The 20,952-nt window shown below is 44.9% G+C and overlaps 1 protein-coding gene across 1 annotated transcript; it reads right to left on the bottom strand.

Moving 5' to 3' along the window:
- Window positions 1–17,355: 17,355 nt before the first annotated feature.
- Window positions 17,356–19,345, bottom strand: LOC123096505 (uncharacterized). Its single transcript, XM_044518246.1, has one exon. It carries the CDS (start codon window positions 18,791–18,793, stop codon window positions 17,855–17,857), a length of 939 nt encoding a protein of 312 aa, XP_044374181.1. The 5' UTR covers window positions 18,794–19,345; the 3' UTR covers window positions 17,356–17,854.
- Window positions 19,346–20,952: the final 1,607 nt, after the last annotated feature.

The raw sequence follows: 20,952 nt of genomic DNA on the forward strand, positions 1-20,952 counted from the left end.
AGGCCGGGTTCATCAGAGAAATCAAGCACCCGGATTAGCCAGCCAACTTGGTCATGGTGTCGAAGAAGGATAAATCCTGGCGCCTTTGTGTTGATTTCAAAGACCTCAATAAGGCTTGCCCCAAAGACCCTTTGCCGTTGCCCCACATTGACCAGATTATCGACGCAACCGCGGGACACGACTCATTGTGTTTCCTCGATGCTTACTCCGGATACCATCAGATTAAGATGAAGGAGTCCGACCAGGCGCAAGGACGTTTTTACCCTGTACGGGCCTTTTTGTTTCAACACTATGCCTTTCGGGCTTAAAAACACTGGTACCACTTACCAATGCATGATTTAAACATGTTTGGGAAAACAAATCAGCAAGACAGTGGAAGCAGATGTGGACGACATGGTCATCAAGACTAAACACGTTGAATCATTGGTGGACGATCTCCGCCTCACATTTGACAACCTCTGAACATATGACATATGGCTTAATCCGGAAAAATGTGTTTTCGGTGTTCCAGCTGGAAAACTGCTAGGGTTCATTGTCTCCAATAGAGGAATCGAAGTGAACCCAGCCAAAATCCAAGCCTTGTCACAATTGGCCATGCCATCAGACTTAAAGCAGGTCCAACAACTAGCAGGGTGTGTGGCAGCTCTGAGCCACTTCATCTCCATATTAGGAGAAAAGGCATTACCACTTTATCGACTGCTCTGACGCACCGACCACTTCGAATGGATGGATGCGGCTACAACTAGATTGGAAGAAATAGAAACCTTATTAGCAGGCAATCCAATCCTAGCCGCCCCAAGTGTTGCCGAGCCTATGTTTCTTTATATATCCACGACTCACCAGGTAGTGAGCGCCGTACTCGTCGTCAAGCGAGAGGAAGAGGGACATAAATTCCCCATCCAGAAACCAGTATACTATGTATCGGCGGTCCTTACACCATGCAAATCCCGATACCCTCACTATCAAAAGATAGCTTACGCGGTCTTTATGGCATCCCGCAAGCTCCGTCACTATTTTCAAGAGTGTTCGATCACGGTGGCATCCGAAGTACCACTCAATGACATTATAAATAATAGGGATGCCACCGACTGCATAGCTAAATGGGCCATTGAGCTCTTACCATTTGAAATAACATACAAGCCGCGCCGAGCTATTAAATCTCAGGTGCTGGCCGACTTCGTCGCCGAGTGGACGGAAGCCAAGCTCCCTAAAGAGTACAGTTCGTACTCCAACTGGATCATGTACTTTGATGGCTCTAAAATGCTAGCCGGACTAGGGATTGGTGTCATCTTGACATCCCCCACGGGGGACACAGTCCACTACGTGCTGCAAATCATGTATACGGACTCCAATAACGCAGCTGAATAAAAGGCACTTCTACATGGTCTCCGAATGGCTGTCTCCATGGGCATACAACGCCTAGAGGTGCGCGGTGATTCATACCTCGCAATATCCCAGATAAATGGAGAGTTTGATGCAAAAGATCAAAAAATGGCGGCGTATCAAAACGTCGTATTAAAAATATCGGCTCGGTTCGAGGGGCTCGAGTTTCATCACGTTGCTCGAGACAGTAACTAGGCAGTGGACATCCTTGCACGAATGGGCGCCAAGCATGATCCCGTCCCGCCTAATACCTTTGTGGAAAGGCTCTTTAAGCCATCCGTGGTATGGAGGGACGAGAGCGGAAACACTAGTTCGGACCTGATCATGCCCCCATCAGCCGAACACAATACAGATATCATCGCGGGTTCGGGTACCGAAATAACACCCTCCGCCCATGAAATCATGGCCGTTATTGCTCCATGGACCAAACCCTTCCTGGCCTACCTTAATAGGCAGGAGCTTCCTGATGATCAAAATGAGGCCCGTCGCATAGTTCGACGTTCTAAAGCCTATAAAGTTCATGAAGGTGAACTGTACAAGAAAAGCACTACTGGAGTCCTTCAAAGGTGCATCTCCGAAGAGGAGGGACGGAAACTCTTGGCTGAAATACATGCTGGTCTAGGCGGCCATCACACCGCAGCTCGGGCCCTAGTAAGTAAGGCCTACTGTATAGGTTTCTTCTGGCCAACGGCCTGAGTAGACGCACAAGCCCTTGTGCAACGCTGCGTGGGATGCCAGCTTTTCACCAATCAAAGTCACATGCTTCCGACCGCCTTAAGAACAATCCCCATCACTTGGCCTTTTGCGGTCTGGGGGCTAGACATGGTCGGACCCCTTAAAGGGGGAAGCCACAAGAAGAAATATTTACTGGTTATGGTGGATAAATTCACTAAGTGGATAGAGGCCAAACCGGTAAAAATGGCTGAAGTAGGGCCAGTGATCGACTTTATATCCGGTGTGGTACACCGTTATGGTGTCCCACACAGCATCATCACTGATAATGGCTCCAATTTTACAGCCGATGAGCTGAAAAACTGGTGTGCTAACTTGGGCATTAAGCTCGACTATGCATCCGTCTACCACCCTCAAACAAACGGTCAGGTTGACGGGCCAATGGCCTGATAATGAGCGGTATTAAACCCAGACTAGTGCGCTCCCTATGGGAGTTAGATAAGCACTGGGTGGAGGAACTCGATTCCGTACTCTGGGGGCTGCGGACTACGCCTAATCGAATGACCAGATACACACCTTTCTTCATGGTGTACGGCGCAGAAGTTGTCTTGCCCTGCGACATTATTCATGACTCACCTCGAGTGCGCATGTACGAAGAGAGAGAAGCCGAGCTCGATCGGCAGGATGACCTAGACGGCCTTGAAGAGGAGCGTGACATTGCACGAGCCTGTTCTGCATTTTATCAACAACAGGCTAGGCGATACCAAAGCAGAGAAGTGCGGGCCAAGACTTATAACGTCGGCGAACTCGTTTTGCGCCTCCCGCAGAAGAAGAAGGATAAGCTCAAACCAAAATGGGAAGGCCCCTTCATTATAGATGATGTTCTCACAGGAGGAGCCTATTGCCTTTGTAATGCATCGGATAATCGCCTTGAGCCGAATCCATGAAACGCTGCTCGGCTCCGATGATTCTATGGGTAGTTTGGCCGCATCCTTTCTTGCTTTCTCTAGTTCCCTTTTTTCTCTCTCCTCTTCTTTTTTAGCTTTTCTTTTTATATACATCCCAGGGTATGTTCGGATCCGCCGAATTGTTAGGGGTACACATCTTTAAATGTATACACCCCACTATGACTGGGGGCTTCTTTAACGAAGCTTATTACTAAAAGCTTGTGGCTTACATTGACTATGTCGTTTGTTATATACAATTTTCTGCCATTATATGCACCTTTATGACTTAAGTTTTTACCAAGCTGGGTTGCCTGGTTCCTGTGTTTATACCCTACGTTCCCGATGGTTCGGCTAGGGTGTAAAGGGAGCACCTCTGTGATCGTTACACCCGGGTAATCTGGACCTGTACCTCAGACGGGTGAAGCCGAAAGCTAGCGTTCTTAAGGGAATAATTGGTCGGCAAGCAACGGCAGATGGTTTATGTTTCTGTAACTCTTCTAATATATATATATATATACATATATATATATATAGGCTCCCCATAATTCGGATCGAAGCCTAGGCACGCATTATTAAGCATGCTAGCCCAAGGAAAGGAACCCTTAATGAAACTATTTTCCTTGGAAGATGTTTCTTATGTTAAATAAGTAATATAACATAACTCCCCGAATAAAATTTTGTCTGTTTGAAGAATATGTCTGGGTTGCCTGGTTTCCGAACATAAGGAATGTTTCTTACATTTCGACATGGTATCCGAAAACACTCAACCTTTCTAGTTTGGAGGTTGAAGCCAAAGGCCCGCGATGAATTTTTTTAACATGTTCGGTTGGAGATAAGTTTGAAGATAAAAATACATTGATACATAGAATCAAACGCCGACTCTTTGTCTATGCCATCTATAAGACTGTCTAAACTACAGTCTTCTTGCGAATATTTCGCAGCTATCATCACTTGGTCATATACCAAGTTCACGGGAATCTCTTTTTTGTCTGGTTCCCGAGGTCCAACTCGAGCCATATGATTCGGATCGAGTTCGGTGTAGCGCGTCTTCACCATCGCCATGCCTCTCGTGCACCTTCTCGGCACGAGGACGCCTTCCATAGCTCAAAACGGCGTCGGGCACCTTTGAACAGGTTCACCGACCCGTCCATACTTTCTGGAGGGGCATCGGATGGCCATAGGGCCTTAGCCATGTTTCCCATACCTTTCCGGGGCCGTTCATGCACCACACACAACTCTTTAAGCATGTCACCTCGAAATCTGGACACTTCCTCTTTAGGCCGACCGGTTAACCGACCTGCAACAACAGAGTTGTGACAATCCGAATTATGGGATACTATGAGTCCCTTGGATGGTTCAAAAGGTCATACCGAATATGCCGCCTTTCAACTTCTTATTATCTTTTTGCGCGATTGATAATTGAGCCTTTAAGCTCTTTATCTCTTTGGCTTGTTTATCCTTTTCCTCCTCAAGCTTGTTCTTCTGATCAGTGGTCATTGTGGCCTTTTTCATCTCTGCAAGCTCTGTGGTGGCGGCATTCAGCTTTATCTAGTTTGTTTTTAGCTCCTGGGACAGTGCGTTGTTCTTCTTCCTGAGAACCTGCAAGTTATAACGATCCTTAAATCGGTTGGCCTAATCGTTTCAAGTCTCGGGGGCTACTGGCATATATCTATTAAATTCGCACAAACTATTACCTGCATATCACTTGAAAACAATTGAGTAACTCCAGCAAGTCCGTCCCGGGAGGCTCGGATATATGCATCCACAGAGCTAAGTGCGGTAAATTCCTGTTCAGTGAAAACTGGAGCGCGCATGGCCTCTTTCAGTCGACGATGATTCATCACGCCCTCTACCTCGGAATTCATGACGGATACGTCATCCGAATCCTCTTGAGGGAGCGGATCCAGCACTGCATCAGCCCTCGTCCTAGTTGACGAGTCCGGTGCCGGATTAGCTGACATTCGGCTAGCAGGGCGTTTTCCCACGGTTTGCCGCGTGCTCCTCCTGAAATAAAGGTAGAGGAGAAATTTAACAATCTGATCTCATGCTTAGGCATATATCAAATGACATACCTCTTTGAAGAAGGAGGAGGCTCGACAGCGCTCCTGGTTTCCTTTCGTTTTAAACGATCGCCCTGCGTAGAGGTCGCTCTCGAGGGAGTGCGGCTTGCCGAGCGCCGATCCTATGAAGTACGGTTTAGTGTACTGGATGAGGTGCAAGTAGGGGTTTCTTTTTGAGGAAGCTTTTTGAATACTTACAATGGAGAAGGGGTAATGGCGAGGGTAGTCGGTCGTAATAGCCACTTCCGAGCCGTCAAGGCTCGCCTGATAAAATACTACATTATCAAATTCTATGTATAAACCGGATCCTCACAGAAGCTGGGGTCTTCGTTGCGAGCGTGATCCTATGGCTGTGGGGAGGGACAATGAATGTTCTTGACCACCTTCCTCCATGACTGTTTTAAGACAATAAGAGTAATTTGATTAGCATGCCTCGACAACAAGGTAAAACAGTGCTGATAATCAAAAGCTTACCCATTCAATGGGGTTGTACATGGAAAAGCCTTCTTGGCAGTTTAAGCGAAGGAAGTCTTCTTTCTCCCCCTTATACAGATCGGCCAGGATCATGGCCAGTTCGGCTGGGGTATCCAGGCCCTTGCGTCTGTAACAAGATGTGTCGTCCTCTCCGTTGTAACACCATAAAGGAGTCACTCTGGACTGGAGTGGCTGAATACATCACTTTATCGCGATGGCCATGACTTCGATTATCGAGAGCTCGGAATGAGCAAGTAATCTGACCTTGCTAACCAACCTCATCACTTCCGCACTGTCTTGTTCCTTGGGACTTTGGGGGAGCCAATTGAGGCATTTCTTCAAAGGAGCACTGGAGAATTCGGGTAGACGCGCCGAACTGGGTCCGGAAGGGAAACGTCCTTAATGTAAAACCATTCCGAAGACCATTCTTGAGATACCTCCTTAGGAGTTCCAATAAGGTAGCCCGATCCGGGTATACGCCATACTTCGGCACCGCCCACTTCAAATATGGAACCTCCCCGATGACGAGGAACGAGACAAAAGAACTTTCTCCATAGTTCAAAATGAGCCTCGCAACCCAGAAACAGTTCACAAAGAGCGACAAAACCCGAGATGTGCAGAATAGAACCTGGAGTGAGATTGTGCAGCTGGATCCCGTAGAACTCTAACAGGCCCCTGAGAAAGGGTGGATCAGGAATCCGAAGCCCCGCAGAAGAAACGAAATGAAGCACACTCTCTCCTCCTTGTTGGGGTTGGGGAAATTTTCTGCTAACACATCATTGCCGATCGAGGCTAATCCCGCTCGCACAGAGACTAGATCTGTGAGAGGGAGATATCCCTGCATCTGAAGTCGACTCAACTGAAGGTGAGACACTGACCAGCTCCGCCAATCACTCTCTTGAGGGCCATGAGGGCACGAAGAAGAGCTAGGGGCGCTGGCCATGTTTTGAAGTTTTTGTGGCTGGTCCTGATGCTCTCTGCACGATGTGGATGGCATTTGGGGATCTAGCCTCTTTATATAGGTGCTGTCCCTGTGTGGTCAGGAGTGTATTTGTAAAAAGTTATTATGGACCGTTCGTATTCGCCCAGTGCATAGAAATCGAGGCGACGACAGGGAAGGAGTCATAAAGGCAGAACGTGAAGGTCAGGGCCGGACTGTCATCCGTCCGAAGTATGATGAAGAACCTGCCTTGCAAAGCCGATACTACATCGTCATTGAAGGCAAGTTCGGGGGCTACTGAGGGAGTCTTGGATTAGGGGGTCCTCGGGTGCCTGGCCTATTTAATATGGGCCGGACTAATGGGCCATACAGATAGAAGCCGAAGATTATCCCCCATGTCCGGGTAGGGCTCCTGTATGCGTGAACGGCAAGTTTTTGTGTTCGGATGTATTTCATTCCTCTGCAAACCGACTTTGTACAACCCTAGGCTTCTCCGGTGTGTATATAAACCGGAGGGGTTAGTCCATAGAGATCATCAGAATTCTCATAGGCTAGACAGCTAGGGTTTAGCTATGACGATCTCGAGGTAGATCAACTCTTGTAACCCCTATACTCATTCAATACAATCAAGCAGGACGTAGGGTTTTACCTCCTTTAAGAGGGCCCGAACCTGGGTAAACATTGTGTCCCCATCGTCCCTTGTTACCATTGGACTTCTTTAGCTACCAACTGCATCATATTCCGCCGAGTGGGGTTCTTCATATTATTAATTTCATCATGTTTTCTGAGTGCTTCCTTGAGACGGCTCCTCACTTTGAGATGTTCCGATACATTTTCTGAGTTCGGGTCCAGATGGTTAGCAATGCTTGAGGGAGTCCTGGATTAGGGGGTCCTTGGGTGCCCGGCCTATTTAATATGGTCCGGACTAATGGGCCATAAAGGTAGAAGCCGAAGATTATCCCCCCGTGTCCGGGTAGGGCTCCTATATGCGTCAACGGCAAGTTTTTGTGTTCTGATGTATTTCCTTCCTCTGCAAACCGACTTTGCACAACCGTAGGCTTCTCAGGTGTGTGTATATAAACCGGAGGGGTTAGTCCGTAGAGATCATCAGAATTCTCATTGGCTAGACAACTAGGGTTTAGCCATTACACCTCCAAACAAAATATTTACTTGTTACTAATAAAAAATCAAAAAGTTTAGCCTACATTCTTCCTTAGATCCCTTCTTTTACTCCGATAGTATTGCGGATCACAATCGATGCAAAGAAAATGAATGCATTTCCACACTATAATAAAAAGGTAAGTTGATATCGAGGTAGATCAACTCTTGTAACCCCTATACTCATTCAATACAATCAAGCAGGATGTAGGGTTTTACCTCCTTTAAGAGGGCCCGGACCTGGGTAAACATTGTGTCCCCATCGTCCCTTGTTACCATTGATCCTCACACGCACAGTTCGGGACCCCCTACCCGAGATCTGTCGGTTTTGACACCGACAACGTTGTCTGCGACCTGGGTGGGGCCAACCCGCAACTTCGTGCTACCACCAAATTCTTCCCTCTGGACTTCCCAAAATTTGTTCGGGAGTGGCACAAGTTATGGTTTATGCCTCCACGCTCGACGAGGATCTGCCTCCCTTCGTCTACGAGCCCCCAAAGAAGCTTCGCTCCTGTGCTCCGCTGGACCACTTGTTGCTGAATGCTCTCGCCGTTGCCGACACCGCAGCTTATCTGAGGACTGTTGGGCTGAAGGGGGGCATATTTTGCGGACATCTGTGGCACACCGTATCCTCCCTCTAAGGGTTCGTGTGATCCCTATGTATAAGTAAAGGAGGCCGAAAGACCCGACACAGATGGTCAACAACAAACTTGGGCCGATGGAGATAAAAAAATTTAGAAATGTTTCTAGATTTATAAAATGTTCATGAACTTGAAATATGTTCCCAGATTTCAGAAAAATGTTCATAAATTAAAAGTTCACAATTGAAAATATTTTCAAAATTTAAAATTTTATGAATATCAAAACGTTCGTGAATTAAAAAAACATGAATCTCAAATTTTATTTTTGATTTAAAAATGGTTTTCGATTCAAAAAGGTGCACAAATACAAAAATTATTCACATATTTACAAAAAATCATCAGTTTAGAAAAATGTTTGCCGATTCAACGAGAACCTTAAATTGTCCCCAAATTTTAAAGATGATATCACTTTCAAAAAAAATAAAAGGAATATGAAAAAACCAAAAAAAATAAAGAAATAAAAAAGAAAAACTGGTTCAGAGAAAGTTCTAGACCTTCCCAAACTGGTGGGAGAAAAGCATGTTAAGACTCGAATATGGGCCGACCCAAATTGTGCAAGCTCGTGTGTGTGGGGGGGAGGGGGTGCACATTTGCGTTGTATTCCTCGACCCACACGATAAATAGGAACCACCAATGCATATGGTACGAGTTATTTTAGACAATCTCGCGGAGCTTTATTCAACTCATATGGTACGAGGTACACACCCCATACGAGGAGATTTAGACAATGGGCAAACCCATGTAGATGGGTAAGATTAAACTTCCCACCCGGTTTTGTGAAGATTCTAAATGATTTTGTATGTGTTTTTTCTTTATGTTTTCTTAGTTTTGTCTTGTATTTTTTCTAATTATTTATTTTCCTATTTTTCTTCTGCTTTTACCTTTACAGTTATTATGATATTTCTCGTTTTAAAGTCCATGCACTTTAAGTTCACAAATATTTTTATAAAATTTCAAATTTATGAACAGTTCTTCAACCATGAATTTTTTTTAAATCAGTGAACATTTTTATAAATCTTGAACAGTATTTTTTCCAAATTCAGGAATATTTTTAAATGCACATGTTCCAAATTTATGAAATTTCTCCAAATTCGATAAAATTTATAAAAAAGTGAAACATTTTGGAAATTCACAAACAGTTTTAAAATTTGTGAACTCTTTTTAAATCAATAGTTGGTTATTAACCAGAAGTTGTTTTTAGAGGAACTAGCATATATGCCCGTGCATTGCAACGGGGATATAATTTTTTGCAACAAGCAGCGGGAGAGATAATGGACGTGTTCATCAAAAACGGTCTCCATGGCGGTGGGCGACAGAGCGAGGAGTCGCGGTCTTCTCACGGGTCAAGTTTGGCCCGCAAGATCTTGATAGTGGTGGGGTTGGTCGGCGTGGTGGCGACCACCCAACAGGTACCTTTTTTTCCTCCGGGTCCATCTCCGTCTCGGAGTTATGGTTGCGTCCTCTTTTGGTTGCTGCGCGGTGACCTTCGAGACATGGTTGCTTTGACCACTTTCTCCTACGACGACATAACCGATTACTAATTGCAGAGCATAAATTATGTTTCATTAACATAATCAGCAGACAACCAGGCATGAATGTCCCTTCATTATCAGATTTATTCTCTTCAACTATTTTTGCGCTCATGTGCCCATAAATTTTATTAATTAGAGCAAAACCAGCATATTCTCTTTTATTAGCACGTGCCCACAGTTTTTTCCCATTATAGCCAACCAGCATATTGTCTTTTATTAGCACGTGCAAGTTACATCCCACAATAATTTGTGGAGTCCCTCGTTCTGCTCATAATTGTCGAGACAACTTCCTTATTCTCACACAACCTCCTTATTTCCAGACAAATTAGGGACATATAAAAACTGTGATTTAGTATAAAATTCCAAAATGGGATTGTTCCTATCATAACTGCAAGCTAGCTGAGTTGGTTTTATCCGTCGGCACAATAGGGAAGCTCCATAGTTCAATCCCCTTGCGCCCTTTATTTTTTGCTGCTCGCTTGTCTGACAGAAAAATATTGGGGAGCTACATGTGGAATGGACGGAACAAAATCTATACGTATATGTTTTCTTTTCTTAGGGCGGCTGCATGGGAGCTACTATATGACCCTAGTTGCGTCAAATAGCGGGTGGGACGCACAACAGTTTGCATCTGGGCCAGCCCACCGGCAGGCACCAAAATAACCTGTGTTTGCAATGCATGAGTAATAATCCAAAAAAATGACATGTTGAACAATCAAACACATGACCTTAAAGACCCGACCGCGAGCCGCTAGCCACGGCAGCAAACGCCTACTGCTAACCAATGGCCAGCGCGAATATTTAAGAACATAGTGCAACGTCGGATTTAAAATATATTTGAACTTTTTTAAAATAGGAATTACCGAATATTCTTGGAAACATGAACATTTTTTGAAATCACGAACAATGTTTTTAATGTTCCGTCCATTTTGGAAAAAACATAAACAAAATTTGAAAAAATATCATGTTTTGAAGACATGAACCTTTTATCAAAACCCAGACATTTTTTTAATTTGTGACTGGCTTTTGAAAACGGAACATGTTTTTAAATCTGAACATTATTTTGAATCTCTAAACATTACACTACAACAAGGATATTTTCAAATTTTGAATATTTTTAAAATACATATTTTTCAAATCATAAACAATTTTGGAATATTTCTGAATTTGAAAAAAAGAACGGAACAAGAAAATAAGTTAATGTCCCAAATATTTTTGAAAAGTGGAAGACAATATTGTAATTCAAACATTTTTCGAAAATTTAATAAAAAATAAAATTCTGAACAGTTTTTAGAAATATTGTATTACGAAATAAAATAAATATAAAAATAAATTTGGAGGGAAACACAAAAGGGACCGGCCCAGTCTTGGGCGCCCTGTGCAAACTCCGACCATCTACCGCACCGTGCGAGAAATAGGCTTATCGCAGCTACATCGGCAGGCAAATAAATGGGCTGGCTTAGCTGGGCCACAACATGTGCAGGCCGACTACGGAATTCTGTATTGCAAAAAATTGGACGGACGCACAAAAATTTAGTACCATCTCCATAGAAAAATAAATTTCGATGGTGAAGGGATGAAAAAATCGCAGAAACGCACGCTACTTTATTTTTTTTATTTTTTTAAAACACAGTACAGGCGCAAGTGCTCATATACACGCGCATACACTCATCCCTATGAACGCACACACGCACACCCTACCCCTATGAGCACCTCCGAAAGACTGAGCCGGCATATCATCTTGAAATTTACGAAGTCACCGTAGGCACCTCGTCGTCGACGGGAACGTCTCCTCCCACTGAATGCGCATCACTGAAAATCCTGAAATAAATTCAGGAATAAATGCGAGCACCAGGACTTGAACCCTGGTGGGCTCGGGATACCACAGTCCCTCTAACCATCCAACCACAGATTGGTTCGCACGTTGCTTTATTAGTAGGTATAGATATAGATATGGATATGGATATGGATATAGAGGTATAGATTGGAAAGAAAATAGGCGAGCCTAGGGCTAGAGCACCAGCGAGCGTACAACGAGCCCGGCGATGGAGTGTTAACCTGGGCCGCCCCCTGCGAGAATGCCCCTGAGTACTGTAGCACCAATCGGCGCCTAACCGATGTACAGAAGTTCCGGAGCATGCTTTAAAAACCAGGGGTGGGCCATCATGTTTGGTTAGGACACGCTGGTGAACTTTCTTCCCTCCATGTAAACATTATGACGGTTTAATAAAAGCTTCGCATGATTGTCTCAAAAAAAAGTTTCAGAGGACAGAAGGCGTAGAATAGGAGACAAAATGCACACGGGGTTGGGCCCATTATTGCATAATCGTACATTCTGATGGTATCCCATTGGGTTTTTTCGGTATTAAGAATCTGCACGTTTATACTAACCAAAGCTATCCTTTTTTACTAGTTTTTCTATTTAACTTTATTTCAGGAAAAAATATATTAATGTTTACGAATTTTCAACATTTATAATTTAAAAAAATAATGACTTTTTTAAATATTCACGAATTTTTAAAATTCACGGATGATTATAAAATATTCATAAATTTGAAAAGTTAACATATTTTAAAAAGTTTGTGTATTTTGAATTGTTAAATTTTTCTAAAATGTTCATTTATTTAAAAATGAAATTGTTAAAAATATCACAAATTTGAAAATGAAAAAAAAGAGCAAGAGAAAACGGATGGAAAATCCTATGCAAAAATCATCAGAACTGAGGAGAAACAAGAAAATACAACGATAAAATTGCGTGATGGGAAAACGGACTGGCCAAAATTGCTCATGGGGGTGTGTGATTCCTATCAATTATGTATATTCAAAAAATGAACATGTAATAACGTATCTATCGCCAAAGCTTGGGAAAAGGAAGAAAAATAAGTTGACCATGTTGGGCGGAGTTAAGAAACATATTGGGCACAAGCCCCTAGGGCAAGCTGGCAATGGAAATGACTCTACTCCCCCAACCCCCGCCCTCACACACATAATTATAGTCATTGTTTTACATTAGAACACACATTCTATTTATCTGCCAAGGATTCGATGACTTATTATATTTGATTATGTACAGTTGTAAACTATTTATTAAATATTAGTACAATAACTGAATGTGGTGTGTTTTTACCATGCATGACTACATAATTTAGGCGGTGGTGGTGCTACATGGTGACTATGATGTCAAACGACATCATAGAATTGTTAGCCGCCTGTGTTTTACTATTTTAAGTTATAGTTTGTCTACATGTAAGCTAAATTTTCTAACTTTGACATCACAACTTCTGACTTCTAGCGCCATCACTGTGTTCAGGTGGGCCTTGTCTCATTCATAATTTTATGGTGAGGTGATATGTTTACATATTAAGATAAATAAGTTAGCAAAGATGACTCTCTTAGGTATATATAAGATACAAGTCTAGACGGAATTCATGCTCACACCTTTGATAAGAGGTCTATCCCACTGTGCAACATTGTCTTTTCTTCATTTTTTGCAGGGGTTTGTTGTATCTTCCAAGGCTCTAGTCTCTCACTCGTGAGCAATTGCACGCGGCCATCTAGGTCGGTCCAACACACAGCCCATAGGAAGACCAAGACAAGATTTTTTTTGTGGGGTAAGACATGATGTTGTTGCCTATAGTAATGACAAATGTGAAAGTCCTCTTTTGCATGCGTGAACTGACGATGAAAAGTAAAATTCGAAAAAAAGAACTTTTTTTTTGTGGCTAACTTTGATAATTGTTTCGAGTGCTTGCAAAGTCCCATTATGGAATGGCATTCGTGGAAGTCGTGGGAAGAAAAATAGCACTCCAAAATGCTTTCGCAAATACTAGCATTTTTGGAGCATCGATTTGGTTTTTTGGTTCATGGCTTCCATGTCCATGAATGTTATTTCATGATGAAACTTTGCAAGCACTCAAAATATTTGTCATTGTTTGCCCCCAAAAAAATCATTTTTTTAGAATTTACTGGTCACCCAAGCTCATTTGGGCTCGAGCTAAGAAACATCGCATCTTGACAAATGCTGTTTTTCGTTGTTTCCAGCATCTAAATGGGAGAATAAAAACTTGTTATAGAATGACTTGTCTTTGTGTTTCTTTTTTATCAAACAATTGTGTGTGGTGATACATACTCCCTCTGTATCAAAATATAAAACTTTTTTGACACTATGATAGTGCAAAAAAATATCTTATATTTTGATACGGAGGGTGTATTAAACTACAACACACATAGGAGGAAAATGGCACTTTTTTGCCAAAACTACTCTGCCAATCGTGACAGCGAAATTTCGTTGTACTTGTTCCAACCGAGCACGGCTTAAAAATTATAAGGCAGCCGAAAGTGCAAAGAAAATGATTTTCATTCTCGACCGCCCTCCTCCTCGCAGCAAATGGCTGGCCCGCCCCGTTGGACGACGATGAATGGCAGACAGTCTTTCCCTGCCGGCAACGCCACGTCTTGTGGCCGTCCCATTTTCCGTTAGTATGATCGGTACATAGATTGCCGAGTGATCAAGAAACCTATAGTCATTAGCATGCCACCCACAAGCCGGGTGCTCTCTCTATTCACAGTTGATTAGCAGTATTTTACGTCACACACATGATGATATCATAATTTTATTAGGTCCATTGTACGTACTTGCTAGTGATTAAAGCTGTTTAGGTGATCGGACCATGTGGTTCCCAAAGGGGCTTGTCTTTTGAACTTGGGTGAGCACAACCTGAGGAGGATGCTACTTCAAAACCCAGGGTTTCATTAATTAAAAATAACCACTCCAGATCCTCCCAGTCCTCGCCGCTAGTCAATGCAGTGATGATGGACATGGACCACCCTCACCTGCACCCAGTATAGTATAGTCCCTAATTTCAAACCCAGACATCTCACCTGGCTAGCTAACTCCTCAGGTTGCTGGATGAAGTACTGGAGTACTACCAGTGCCACTACATCATTAAGCCACAGTTAACCACAAGCACAAAATCTGCCCACCAACAACCAACCAAACAAACATTCCAAAAAGTTCTCTTGATACAAGTACCATAGCGTGATAATCAGCTGTCCCATCTCCTGTCCTGATGCTACTCCTACTACAGGCAATGGCGGCACTACTAATTGATTTTTCCTCTTAACATTGAGTCTAACAATGGAAAATCCAAGAGTGAGTTAGCTTAATAACCCTCCACCCCAGTAAGTGGTCGAAGTAGTAGTAAAGTACTACAGCAAAGGGGAGCCAGTACATGCAGTAAACAAACCAACAAAACAAAACCGAACAAATATATCTGGCCATGGGCCGGGCCGGGCTTGGGCCGGGCCTGAAAAAGCCCACGGCAAAAAACTGAGGCCCAGGCCCTACTATCGGGCCTACTTTTCAAGCCCAAGCCTGGCCCATCTGGTAAAAAGCCCTGAAAAGCCCTTAGGGCTTAGGGCCGTGGGCCGGGCCTCTTCCTTAAAATGCCAATATGCAAAGCCCAAGCCCGTCCAGGCCCTGCTGGTGGGCTCAAAACTCAGGCCCAAGCCCAGCCCATGGGCAAGCCCATCGGGCCTAGGCCCTGGATTTTAGGGCCGGGCCTGGGTGGGCCGACAGGGCCGGGCCTGAGATGGCCAGGACTACGAACAAACACACTGCCTGTGGCTGGCGATGAAACAAATGTGTGAGCTGTCCTATGCAGTGGGCTGGTGCAGGTGACAGCGAAGATTCCCGTGCGCAATGCCAGTGTTTGCGCCACCAGCTTCCAAAGCTGCCGACCACACCACACCAGGGGCCAACCTCCCAGCCCCATTCTTCAGTACAGTACATCCTTGTTGGAGACCCCATTTGAAACTTACGAGCCTCACAGGGAATGATTCGAGTTTCCGGGCCAAAATCTCACATAGGTAAGGAAACAGCAAGGCAATTTCCTGGGAAAATCGGGCCAGATTTCCGGGTTCTTAGCTGGCCCTGGCCCTGGCGCTCTCCGAGACATGCATGCTGTCGCTTTGGGTTCTGGTTTGTACAGCTACAGCCAAAGAAAAAGGCATGGCCGCGCAACAAGGGCAACAAAGCCCCAGAACATTCTGCCATCATCTGCGTGAGCGAGCGAGTGGCCTGGCTTGTGCTTGTTTCTTGCCTCTATTCCATTCGTTTCAGCTGGCTGGCATAAGTTGGCAGGATCTGCAAGGATCAGGGTGCCGCTCACATGCGTGCAGGACTAAGCCTGTACAAAATTGATTGCATTTGCCTCTAAGTGCAGGCAAGTGCTACCAGCTTAGCACTATCATTATACCACTCAGGGTTGCTTCTGCACAACACTTCAGCACCACTCACCACTATAGAAAGGATATGTTTATATCTAGTCTGGAAAAATTTCAACTTCAGCACCGTATTCTTTAAAAAAAAAACTAGTACAGAATGTGGGTATCTAGTTTGAAATTTTCATGTGACAGAAACATTTGACCACCAAAACATGATCAGCAAAGTGACAGCTATTCTAAGCCTCCTAGTGCTTATTTGATATGCAACATGGAAATGATCAGCTTATACCATATCCAGCATGGAAATGATAAGATGAACGTGCACCCATGACTGACAGCAAAGAACAATGCTGCCTAAAAGAGCACAGCATGCTCCAAAAGGTTGGACCAGAGGCAGGCTGTCGAATTATAGATTGCTCATGACCTCCACCCATGGGATTTTGTGACAAGTATCTCCACCTGAGTTTCGACTTTCGGTCAAGTGCCTTTGTTAAATTACCTTGTCAATTGTTAAAGTGCGAGAAACAAAGGACAGTTCCGTGACCAGCCTAGGTAAAGGTGATGAACAATACTAAAGACAGGAGCTTATGCAACAGACTTGAAACTAAATTATTCTAATGTAAATGCACCTTGCTTTCGCCGTCCATCGTCCAATGCCTCACGAACAACACTATGCTGGAAAAATAATACCCTAAAGTCCTAACTAACTTTGAAACAGCAGACTGACCCGAAATCATACCAACGAATATATTTTTCTCTCATTTTGTAGCACAGAATTATCAAATCATCTGTTCTATCTTCAGTTTGATGTCTGACCACACTTACACCAATTATACATTCTTTTGCTATTTTATAAAGCTGCATTCAAGCCATTCTTACCCAACTCAGCATGAAAGAAACTAAAATTGTTAATAACAAACAATAACAATGACACCCTTGTAAGTTCCAAGAGTTTAGTATTACTTTGGAAACAAATCATACGGTTCGATCATCAAGAAAGTACAGCTAGAAATGCATACATCTCTAACAAGACAAAGGAAAATTTTCATTGCACACAGACTGAATGTTAAATCACAAGGTTCGATCATCAATCAGGTACAGCTAGAAATGCGAACATTTCTCAGAAGACAGAGGAAAGTTCTCACTGCACACAGACTGCATGTTAATTGTTAAATCACAAGGTTGGATCATCAAGAAGGTACAGCCAGAAATGATAACCTTTCTGAGAAGAAAAAAGGAAGGTTCTCACTGCATACAGACCGCATGTTAAAACAAGCAACAATGAAATCTAAATAAGCAGATTAGTTACCAAACCAAACTAAATGAGTAAACATTTACATTGTATTAAACATTTGTCCAAACAGGAGAAGCTAAAAGGCACCAAAATGGAATTGAGTTGGAACCTATATGAATTTCACTGGAACAGCACAATGGCATGTGCAATGAATATTACCTCAGCCTTATTGCCAGGCCCATTTTCCTTCTGAATACAACAATGAAAAAATAATCGAAGGATTCCAAATCTGGCATGACAAATATCTCTTCTCCATTGCTTGCTTGCAGATGAACCCAACAAGGAACATGGCGACTATGAACATCAACAGTAACCATTGCAGAACAATTCAAGTCCTAATAAGAACCGCCAAAAGAATTTGCTACCCGCAAGGAGCAGCAGCTGAACCCTAAACCTAGCAATTCACAGCACCCTCACTGACATGGAATGCTTTCTGCCTCAACTGACCGGTGGACAATTCCACATCTCAGGGCATCATCATAGAGCATTGCTGCTGTTGCCTGAATTCTGCAGAACACCAAAAATCAACTAGGCAACGTACTCACTCTCAATCACAGGTTTTGTTCGCGTTCCCAACGCTACAGGCGCTTGCGACCGCCCAACCTGCGCCATGCGCAAAGTCTCCCCGACCTCTGCATTTCGTTCCATCACCTCCATCTTCTTTTCCCTTTTATATCTGACAAAACACACCAGAAGCAAAGCCAACAGCCCCAATGCAATGACGCCCCCAACAACGCCGACAGCAATCTTCCATGCGTCCGAACTACCCTTATCACGACCACCATTAGTCGGTATTGGTGGGGCAATTGCGCCTGAAGGCCCTGGAGCAGGAGCAACCTCACTGGAGTTCACCACTATGGAGAAGTGCCCTCGGCGATAGGTTGCACACACGTTGTTTGCCTCCAAGCCCCGGAACTGTGGCACCCCATCCAAATCAAACCACACACACTGCGGCGCTGGACTGCCTGGGGGCACCGCCCTCACATTGCTGAAACTCACAGAAATCGGGCTCCCTGACGCGACGATGCTCAGCTCGGACAATCCCGTTGCTGACAAGTTGGCAGCGTCGTAGACCAGCAGCCCGAGAATGGGCGAGAGGTAGGTGTAGCCGGGGAGCGGGTAGTACTTCTCCGACAGCTCGCCCAGGTTGTGGTACACGAGCACCACCCTCTCGACGTACGGCTGCACGATGACGCCAGGGGGGATGCTGAACTCGAAGTAGTCGGAGAAGCCTTTCCTCCGCAGGCTGCCGCTGCGCAGGCGGAGCCCGGACACCGCGACGCCGGCGAGGTCCGCAGGCACGGTGGCGTTGTAGACAATGCCGGTGTGCGGCCGGACGAAGGCCCGGTACGCGTAGTCCTGCAGCATTGCGTCCAGGGCCCTCGCCGGCGACGGTGACTGTGCCGCCGCCGGAGAAGAGCCCAAGAAGAGCAGCTGGAGGAGGCAGGCGCAGATCAAGAAACCCATCCCGGCACGCCTCCGCCGCGAGCGAGGATCCAAGAAGGGGACCGCCGGAGCCGAGCAAGAGTCAGGTCAGGATCCCCTCCTCATCCGCATACGAGGACCTCCGAAACGAGGACGAGATTCGGAGCGGGGGAGGACGGGCATGCGCGGACCGGAGGCCGGCGGCAGGCGAGCTAGCAGATCCAAAGAAGCAGCCGGGCTGAGCAGAGCAGCCACAATGGCGAGGCAAGTTATGCGCGCGTCCAGAGTCCAAACAGGTGGCAGGCAATTTCGGCAAGAAACCAGGGAGGCGGCCGGGAAAGGAAGGGAGCAAAGGATTGGATGGCGAGAATCGGGAGGAGGGGAGGAGCGGCGGGATCAATCCGGGCCGGGGACGCCGGAGTCCACAGAAATCCGCGCGCGCCTGCCCCCACGGGCGGATGATTGCGACGGCGGGGGTTTGGGGATTCGGCAGCGGGGGTCGGGGTGGAGAGAGAGTGAGGTGAAGGAGAGAGATTTTAGGGAGAGAGAGAGACAGGAAGGAAGGAGAGAGGTTTTAATGGGGACGCATTTTTTCAGGGGCTCGGATGGAAATAAATTTCTCCCTGGTTTTTCCCGCAATAAAATACGCGGGCTCACAGTTGGCACGTCCGCCCCTGCGGAGTTACCGCTCTGCCCCTGGACAGCTGGGCTTCTGCTGCTTCTGCTCGCTGGAGAGTGGGGTCCAGGTGTGAGGGGTTCGTTTGTGGACGGGAGATCAGAAGGGGCTTTATTGTAAAATGGCGGTGCTGCTGACTGACCTGTGGGGCCGGGCGAGCCATCTCGAGCGGCCGGCGGAGAACGCCTTTGTTCCCAACGTTTGGATGCTCCTGTCCTGGGAGAGATGATTTGCGAGGTGGGGTCTTTTTGTAAAGCCGTGTGTTTGTAGGTCGCTGAGGTGTGGGACCCCTGAGCTGAAGCCCACCGGCAGTGAGCGTGATTGCTAAACTTTTGTCGAGTCCTTTGCCAACGACTGGATTCGAGAACTGGTTATCATGATCGTGCTATAACGGTATTAACGGGTCTACTGTCGCTCCCGTGGACTGGATAAATTTCATAAAATCACAGTATATTCTCCACCACAGATTTCTTGGTCAGAGACGGCGCTGAGGATGCGACGACATAGGATTGCCGTGCAGGGATGGTTCGCGGCATCGAAGAAGATGGATGGGGTGAGCCGGGATTGGCGGCTTCATCGTCGTGGCGATAGTCGCCCATGCTATAATTGTTCAATTTTTTTTTGTAAAGTTCTTCGATGAGAGATGGAATCTAATTGTATACCATATCGATCAAAAAGGCAGGACAAGCGTTCTCTTTGAACTGGCGGATTTTTGGACAAATTCTTTTTATAAAAAAACTCAGGTTCGTTTAGGGCACATCTAGATATGCTCTGGTTATTATACATCTATGTCACTCAATCAAATTAGAAATAGAAGGAGAAAAGACAAAAGAAAATGTTTGCATGAATCTTAGCGTAAAATTAATGACATAAGACTTAGATGAGCAATACTTAAAGCACATAGAGATGTGCTTTAGCAAAACTGAAAAAACTTCTATGAGTAAATTTCACCTCAAATGAGATGTTGTGTTTCATGGCATGTTATTATTCTCAAACTGACAAAGATGGCTCCATATGTCACAATGACGTCATAGTTGGCTAGGTACACAAGTCAAGTTGTGCTTGCTAAGGATGCGCCTAATATGATGCACAACCCATAGACATACATGTTCATTGATATATTTGTATATAATTCTCATTGAATTGATGAAATTTCACATACTCTTTGTATGCCCCTAAATAGTGCACGTTAGTTGTGAACATGCTTGTCGCTGTGTCACCCATAAGGGGTATTTTAAATGTAATTAAAATAGTACTTTTTTATTGAATAGTCAAGGAGATATACATATGAATATTTCCATCTATATTTTGCTATGAAGATTCACAACCTCTTACAAGATATGTTTAAATGAACCAGCGCACACGTGAATTGCAGAAAAACAAAGAACCAAAAAAAATTGTGTAGCCCTACCTCCACCCGAACACACACACACACACACACAATGAGGACACCCCAGGAAAACCCCCAATGAGCGGCGCCTTCGCTTTGCCGAGGCAACACAAGAACGCCATCAAAAATCAATGC

This window comes from Triticum aestivum, chromosome 4D (assembly GCF_018294505.1).
Source record: "Triticum aestivum cultivar Chinese Spring chromosome 4D, IWGSC CS RefSeq v2.1, whole genome shotgun sequence".
In the NCBI taxonomy this organism is placed as follows: Eukaryota; Viridiplantae; Streptophyta; class Magnoliopsida; order Poales; family Poaceae; genus Triticum; species Triticum aestivum.